The sequence below is a fragment of the Lepidothrix coronata genome, unplaced genomic scaffold (assembly GCF_001604755.1).
Source record: "Lepidothrix coronata isolate B3197 unplaced genomic scaffold, Lepidothrix_coronata-1.0 Scaffold150, whole genome shotgun sequence".
Classification (NCBI taxonomy): Eukaryota; Metazoa; Chordata; class Aves; order Passeriformes; family Pipridae; genus Lepidothrix; species Lepidothrix coronata.
In genome coordinates, this window is record NW_016690330.1 from 2,199,934 (window position 1) to 2,208,443 (window position 8,510).

The following is an 8,510-nucleotide window of genomic DNA, read 5'->3' on the forward strand; positions in this document are numbered from 1 at the left end:
ATCACTTAAATTCCTCACTGCTCTGAAGTTTCCTGTGTATTTTTAAATTCTGATATATGGGCATCAATCAATAGTTTCATCCACTGCCCATGACTTTGTTTTGTTGACATTTCTTGCAGTTTAGAATGGCCCATTAACAGCCAAGGTGAAGTGACCATCTCCTGACACAGAATGCCAGTGATCCATGCAGGGAAAAGAGAAACCCTGCAATTTATGAGGAGGTTAAATAGTGCTCTGGGTGCAAATAGTCTTTTAATTTAAATAGCATTTTACGCTGGAGTCCTGGCCAGGTTAATAAGGGCTACCAGCAACAACTCAAGGAAGAACTATTGGGTGAGGAAGTTAAAGCTGTCTTACAGTCTTTGGGAAAGGAAGAGGAAGATGTCCAAATCTGTATCTGATGTGCTAAGCAAATTTGGGCTGGATCTGCCCATTTCTATACCCAATGACACAAATGGCAATAATTTGACTGGTGTCACACTTTTGTGTGCCTTTGTTCCCCTGGCCGGATGGACCAGCTGAAGTGATTCATGCACTAGTTAAAATCAAGAGTTGCTGGTACCTCCTGTTGTGAAATAGTTCTCTGTAAAGACACAAGCTGCCAGGAAAGGAGAAAGGTGTGTTCTCTGTTTTCACTGCACTTCCTTTGGATCTGGGCGCTGTGGTGGGGGTCCTCATGGGTATGTGGTGTGCATGGTGAGAAGATGAGTGGGATATTGTGAGTATGTGGTAAATTCTGTGTGGGGAAGAGCCATGGGTTTGATGGTGGGCAGGCTGGGGCTGAGGTGCTGTTTGGGGGGAAGTTGTGAAACTGGAAGTGAAAGTCTGAAGGCTTTCTTGAGGGATTTTGTGAAATCGGAAGTGCCTGAGGTGTGGTGAAGGACTGTGCTGAAAGACTGAAGTGGCAGGTGGGGTGTGGAGCTGCACTGAAAGAGCTCCTGCCACCAGAATTATTCACTGGGGGCAGAACAAGCAGAGGCTGGGAAGTTATGGGTGCTGAGGTGTGAATTTTGGGTGGACCCTCCTCCAGGGAAGGTCGGATGAAAAAATAGGGACTAAATACGGTGCTGAATTTTGTTGGGAGAGACTGTGGGTCAGGAGAGGACAGTGTGGTGATGGGTGTGTTATGGTTGGGCAGGGACAATAGGGATGAGCAGCTGTGCTGAGGGAGGTTGCAAAACCATCAGCAAAGGTGTTTTGGGAGAGGAATGAAAATTTCTCTGTGTAACCCCGAGCGGCAGTAAAGCATCATCTTCAGGGGCTGTGAAACCACTGCATCTCAGGGACATGGGTATGAAACATCAATGCAAGAGGCAAGGGGTGGGTTTGTATGGACAAAACTGGCTGGAAAGAGGAGAATTAGTAAAACAAAAATTGTTTCCATGACACTGTGAAGAGGGGAAGGGGAAGTGGTTCAGTTATCACACACACGTGATGTTCTCCCCTGAAGAGTGATTGGCTGGTGTGTGTCACACTGGCTTTTTAAAGTGTTTGATTAGCCCAGCACTGCAGTATTGACACAAGGACCTTGTCTGGACCCTATGCCACAGAATTCAGGGGACAATATTGCCCAGCAGATCCACACCAGGCAGCTGCTGCAAAGCCATCACTGAAATTCCAAGGAACCCACAAGAAGGTGAGAAATTCCTAGATGGATCTTTGCCATTGCACTCTAATGCTTTCTCTCAGGCTTTTGGGAAAATGGTGAGGAGAAGGGGGGAAAACCAAAAACAGTGGAGGAAAGGAGAAGATCAAATATTCTCCTGCTGGTTAGAAATTTACTGTAGGTCAGATCATTGTCGTGATCATTTTCAAGGTAAGAAGAACTTCATTCCAGGGTTGCTTTTCCATGAACAAGTGCTATTGGATTGCTCTAAATACACCTCTGTAATATAAATGTCATTATTTAGAGACCTGCATTACAGCAGCATAAGTTTTTGTCCTTAGTCTAAGTGGTTTTGCAGGCAGGTTTTGCAGGTAAACCACAGGGAGGGTGGTTAATTCCAAGAGAGAAAAAGACCACCTGGACTCAGGCTGCTGCTGTTTGAGGAGAACTTTCACTAGTTAGTTTTATTAAGGAAGTAGATTCATGTCTGGAATGTGTCCTGGAGACAAGAATTCAGTCTTTCCAAGGGAATACAATGGCACTCAAATGTTCATGACCTCTCCAAATGGACTGGAAACTTGCTTCAGATTTGCCCAGATACCTTGTGCTAGAGAGAGCAGTGCCTTGGGTCTTCTAAAGGCCAGGAAACCACCTTAACCACCGGGTCTTCCTCTGTCCTTGCAGCAGGGTTGCTGCCAAGAGTTTGATGCTGCTTCAGCTAATTTCTGCTGTGAACCAAAATCTGATGATTTGTGGCCACCCCAGATGAGGGTGGAACAGCCACAAGGCTGGGCCCTAAAGTCTTGAGGTTAGACCTGAAGTCCTGTAAGAGCTGAGGATGGGATCATCCACCACTATCTAACAGTGTGGTGCAGTGGCAGAAGTTCCCTGCTTTCAGTCAATCCTGAAGGAAATCGTAGAATCCTGGAATGGTTTGGGTTAGAAGGGACCTTAAAGATCATTGCATTCCAGCCCCCTGCCATGGGCAGGGACACCTTCTACTGGAACAGGTTGCTCCAGGCCCTGTCCAACCTGGCCTTGAAATTCCCTGCATCACACATTTCTCTTGCCTCTGTCCATGCAAAACTATGGTCATTGTGTCTGGAGTGCTAGGATGAAACAACAGTGATTCAATCTGTCACATTTTTTGTTTTTGGAAGTCTGTATCCATGTGTTTTACAAAGAGAGAACAGAGGATTCGTGCTGGTTAGATGGTTCAGTGACATGGCTCCCAGTAAACCCTGTTTTGGCTTGTTCCTCTCTTATTTTTAACCCATCTCTCATGACACTTCTCTGCCTACCATGTCCAAATTAGCAGCTGGCTGAGAGAGAGGGAGCAAAAAAACCACAGTATGTGTTCTTATCAGAGAAAAGAAAAAAAAGGTGTCGAACCTATTTTTCTACTTTTTCTTATTACCAAGGTTCTCATTCAGATCTCAGTACCATGGGGGAGGAAACAGTGAACTGCCTCAGGGAATGGGGTGAGTTATCAGACCCATAAGTCCAGTGTCCTGTGAGGATGAGATATTTTGTGGTTTCTTACACATGGTTCTTACAGTTTCTGAGGAAAGGACTGACTGTGCCAGACCAAAATGTTTATTGTCTATACATAGGACCCAAGAGAACAAACCAACCACATTAAGTAGCAAATTAATATCTTAATTAAAATAGAAATCAGTCATCAATATAAAAAAACTACCAGCTTTCTGTAGAATGAAATGTTTCCATAGAATCATAGAATCACAGAGTGATTTAGGTTGGAAGGGACCTTTAAGCTCATCCAGTTCCAACCCCCTGGCATGGGCAGGGACACCTTCCACTAGACCAGGTACTTTCTACCATGTTTTCTGGGCATGCACATAGGACTGAACTCAACCAGTTTTTACACTAATTAAACATGTATTTTGGCTGCCTGAAGCCTTCACACTTCTGACAAGATTTTTGTCCCACCTAATCCTATCTCCACGAGACAATTATCCCCGAGTTGTTAACAGTGACTTCTGTTTGGCTTTAAACTGACATTGGGTGGGTTTAGGTGGGATATTGGGAAGAAATTCTTCCTGTGAGGGTGGTGAGACCCTGGCACAGGTTGCTCGGAGGGGGTCTGGAAGACCTGTCCTGCAGGTGTTTAAGGCCAGGTTGGACAGGGCTTGGAGCAACCTGGTCTAGTGGAAGGTGTCCCTGCCCATGGCACAGGGTGGAACTGGATGAGCTTTAAGGTCCAAATTCTAGCTACAAAGACCTGGAACAAAACCAGGAACACCACTAGGTCACCATGATGGAAAGTCACCGTGAAGTTACCACCTCTGCCCTTTCTTTTTCCAGGTGTGTCTGGAATCACCCATTATGAGTTCCACAGCCACACCAGTCTTCCTTCCAGCCACAACCACCCAGGCCCTCGGGACTAACCAGAGTGGGGCTGTGGGACAACAGGAGCCATCCTATGCTGTCTTGAAGTTCATGGAGAGCTTCTGCCTCATCAGCTCTGCCTGTGGGATGGTGGGGAACGCCCTGGTCCTGTGGTACCTGGGCTTCCGCATCCGCAGGAACCACTTCACAGTCTACATCCTGAATCTGGCAGCCGCCGACTTTGGGTACCTGCTCTGCATCGCCATCGAGACCGTCCAGTACCTGATGCAGTTCAATGTGGGGGTGCAGTTTGGGATATTCCTCTTCCTGGATCTCTCCATGTATGGGACCGGCCTGTACCTACTGACAGCCATCAGCATCGAGCGGTGCCTGTCTGTGCTCTCTCCAATCTGGTGCCGGGCCCACCGCCCCAAACACTTGTCTGCCATCATCTCCGGCCTGCTCTGGGCTCTGTCCTTGCTGCTGAACACACTGGGGTACATTCTGTGCACCATCCGCCCCTCTCCCAAGCTCTGCCAGAGCCTGCTCATCACCATCGGGACCTTCGACTTCCTCATCTGCGCACCCCTCATGCTGCTCTTCAGCCTCACTCTCTTCCTCAGGGTCAAGTGCAGCTCCCAGCACTTCCAGACGGGCCGGCTCTTCACCATCATCATGCTCACCATCCTCCTCTTCCTCATCTTTGCCGTACCCCTCAGCGTCCTCATCCTCTTCGACTTCCTGGGTTACAAATTTCTCTACTCCCCAGAGATTGGCTTTGTGCTGTCTTGTGTCAACAGCACCCTCAACCCTGTCATTTACTTCCTGGTGGGAAGCTACAGGGATCGGAGGTTCAAGCTCACCCTTGGACTGGCATTCCAGAGGGCCTTTGAAGAGTCAGGGGACGACAAAGATGAACGGGAAACCAGGGACTCAGTAACTATGTCCTCCTAAAAGCCTGGTCTAGAGACAAGAGTGGGCAGAGTTGAAGAACTCCAAGGTTTTGGGGAAGGTTCATTGCACCTGACCTTCAGTATCCTCACTGTAGATAGTTCAGCTAATTAAATGAGTTCTGTCTGTGATCAGTGAAATCACACAAGGACCTGGACCACAGAATTTTCCTGAACTGTATTTGGACCACAAGTGACTATTAAAGAACATTAATTTGATAAGGTGAAATGTCTTGGTGTCTGAATTTCCTCAAAGGAATCTTACTTAGAATTTGCACTTCACTCAATAAATCCCTGTCATTCCTAAGTGCGTGAATTCTCAGTCACTTTTCACTCGGATCGCTGAAGATGAGATGAGAAACAACCTTCCTCTTGTTGAAATCAAACATAAAACTCCTGCAAGGAGGAGGAATTTATCCCATTTAATTTTAAATACCCATATCTGAGCACACTTGCAGCTCAGAGAGCCATTCTGGGCTTCCTAATGTGAGCATGTCAAAGAGTGAAGTTATTTTAATTTCTTCCAGCCCTGGACAGACTTTCTGCATTTATCTAAAGTGTGAATTGCTTGTTGTTTCTTCCTTGAAAAGGACAGATAAGAATCCATGGCTTTTAAATCTCCTTTACCAATAAAAATAATTTCAAGATTAGGGAAAAAAATAGAGGAAACAGAAAAAGGTAAATAAATAACATGAATTGCAACAAATTAATCTATAGACCCAATCCCTTGAGGTATAAGATGGGATTATTTGTCCTATAAAACTACCTAACATTTATTCTTTGAACCAAAATTGTTAGGAAAAGGAAACATAGGTAATTTTCTTTGAAAAACCTTCACTCCTTTATCTGGAATTGTTTTCCTAAAGGAAAGCTTCTTTTTTTCTATTATTTTTTACATTTTTTTCTGTTCCTTTACCTTTTTATTTATTTGAAAAGCATCACTTAAAAGAATTAGTGATTCACCCTAATGCCTGTAGTTGCTTTTTGTTTCCCGTTTTGAGCTCCTGAAAGCTGAAATTTGAGTCCCATTTCTACCATTCTCTAATTTTTAATGCTATTTTTCCATAATGTACATACAGGTGATTCAGAATTTTTTCCCTTGGGATCTCTTGGGACCTCTCACAAAGAAGCTGTTTTTAAATCACCTTAAAATGAAGAAGGAATGAGCCCATAAAGTCCAATTTCTTCTGAACACAGACCAAATTTTAGGGCGCTGACTTCCAGTCTTCTCTGAATAGCGGAAATGACTAATGGAAAGAAACTTTGGAAGATAAATAGGATAGAAAATATCCTCCTTCACTGACAGATATTCCTGGGTTATATAGATTTTTTCTGTGCTGGTAATTATATTAATATTAGCACACACTTAATTGCTTTGCTTTATTGTTCTGTGTTTTTAGTTGATGAATCTCATGAATATTTGGCAATATGATTTTCTCCATCTTGTTATCCATTATGCCTATTCTGGAGCTTCCTTAGTATGTCTTTCCGTCATAGCTGTGCTTTGCATTAGGGAGGGATCTGAGAAGAACCAGAAATCCTCATTGCACAATATGTATGGGAGGAAATAAGACTTGAATTACTGTCAATGACAGAACTAAATATAAGGCAAATTGTAATTAAAATAAACAGAGGGTAAAATGAAGAGAGAAAATGGGGACTGGACCAGATAAATAGCTTTTTATTTAATGCACAGGAAGAACTCGACTGAGCCAAAGGAGACAGAGTTTATTCCCTGGGAATGGGGCAGTAAGGGTCATTCCAGGGGAATACAGCCAGGGAACGGGACCGAGCCCAGATACCCTGGCTCTGAGCCACGTGCCCTCAAGCCCCCACACTTCTGGCTGTCTGTGAGGTGCCACATCTCCAGGTCACCTCACCAGCAGTGCCTTACAGAGAGGTCACCTCCACTACAGTGTCCCAACACACGTGGCTCCTCTCCTCATTCCCTGCTTTCTCTTCAAAGGCACGTCGGAGCGCAACTTTGACGGAGCAATGGAAGCGGCGCCGCCGGCAGCTCCCCACCAGGACGTAAATCACAGGATTCAGGCAGCAGTCCAGCAATGCCAGCAGCAAAGAGGTGTTGTCAGGGATTATTTCATCAGAATTGAGAATATTGAGGAAAATCTCTAGGCAGAAAGGAATGCCGAAAGCAAAGAAGACAATGACTTCGATCAGGACAGCAACAGAGAGCCTCCCTGGGTGTCGTCTCTGGGAGCCACAGCGGAGCTTGGTGAACAGGAACAGGTTGGAAACCAACATCAAGACTGACAAAATCATGGAAAACACCAGGGCTACATCTGATAGAACTTCCTCAGAGTCTTTGGTAAATGTGAAGTACAGTACGGAGACAAAAACCCCGGCGAGGGCCCAGAGTGTCCCGCTCACGATGCCCGACAGGTGCCTGGGGCGGTGGCAGCGGTACCAGATGGGGAAGAGGACGGACACGCAGCGCTCCACACTGAGGGCTGTCAGCAGCCCCAGGCTGCTCAGGTCAAACACGTGGCACAGAAATCCAACCACAAATACAAAATCTGAATAGAGAGGAGCAAAATGAAGCAAAGAAGTACAAAATGCTTTTAAGGTCAAAAAGGCTAATAGAATCAGGAAATACAGGAGGATGAGGGAGAAGTCAGCAACAGCCAGGTTTAGGATGTAGACAGTGAAAGGGCTCTGCTTCATGTGGAAGCCCAGGAACCACATGACCATCCCATTCCCCACCAGCCCACAGAGGGAAATCCCCAGGCAGACACCCCCAAAAACAATCAGTTTGTACGAAATGATCAAGCAAGTATTGTTAATAAATTCCTCAATGTCCAGAGATCCATAAGTCATGTTCAGAGTGAGGTTTCTTGTGTCAGTCTCCTCCATGGTGAATGACCCTGCTCCAGGTGGCCGCCTTCTCCCTTTCCCACCACCTCCTAGGAGAGACAGGGAACCAGAAGGGAACGAGGGCCATCAGCATTCCCAGCACCCACCACCTGTCCCCATGCTCCCATGTCAGACCCAGGAAGAACCTCATTGCCCTGCTGTGCCCAGGACAGGCTCCCACCCCTCCAGCCCTGTCCCTGGACAGGAGACGTCTCCCACCTGTCCGTCCCTGCACTCCTACCTCCTGGTGCTCCTGGGAACAGGGCTGTCACAGGAGCCCTGGCACACGGGACCTCCAGGCCTGCCAGGAGAACGGGTCTGGTGGTGGCTGCTGGAACCACCCGCTGTGCTTCAGCCTCGTCCCTTTTGCCAGGGGTGCAGGTCTTCAGCCAGAGATCACACCCCCTGGTCAGGAGCCTCCCCTCACAATCTCTCCACATCGGTGACAGCTTCCCCTCACATGTCCTGTGTGCGGAGATCTTGTCAGTAGGAGTTGGCCATGTCACCCCCTTCCTCTCCATCCCTCCGTTCTATAGCAGGAGGTACTGATCTATTATGATCCCATTAATACAGGCACTAGGACTCTATAATTTTAAATGCCATATAAATGAATTTAATGCTATGGAGAAGGAGGGGAGAGCATAGATAATATGTCCTTTCAGGTGCTGAGAATCCTGTGTCAAAACTCTCCTCTGATGAGCCCATGGGGCCAAGCTCTGGCCTTGCCTCCACTT

General features: G+C 46.5%; 2 protein-coding genes across 2 annotated transcripts in view; one reads left to right on the top strand and one right to left on the bottom strand.

Moving 5' to 3' along the window:
- The first annotated feature begins 717 nt into the window (after positions 1-717).
- Positions 718-5,338, top strand: LOC108504024 (proto-oncogene Mas-like). Its single transcript, XM_017828583.1, has 2 exons — positions 718-1,636; positions 3,932-5,338. The coding sequence occupies exon 2, from the start codon at positions 3,953-3,955 to the stop codon at positions 4,907-4,909; it is 957 nt and encodes a 318-aa protein (XP_017684072.1). The 5' UTR covers positions 718-1,636; positions 3,932-3,952; the 3' UTR covers positions 4,910-5,338.
- Positions 5,339-6,688: 1,350 nt separating this feature from the next.
- The window catches only part of LOC108504020, a 6,931-nt gene continuing 5,109 nt past the window's right edge, over positions 6,689-8,510 (bottom strand). Inside the window, exons 3-4 of the mRNA XM_017828578.1 lie at positions 8,018-8,159; positions 6,689-7,826 (exon numbers count right to left, since the gene is read on the bottom strand). Coding sequence (XP_017684067.1) covers positions 6,796-7,826; positions 8,018-8,159 — 1,173 coding nt within the window. The 3' untranslated portion in view covers positions 6,689-6,795. The remainder of the gene's footprint in view (positions 7,827-8,017; positions 8,160-8,510) is intronic.

Excerpts from the sequence above, each read along its gene's own strand:
- LOC108504024 (XM_017828583.1), top strand. The coding sequence starts at position 3,953 with ATGAGTTCCACAGCCACACCAGTCTTCCTTCCAGCCACAACCACCCAG.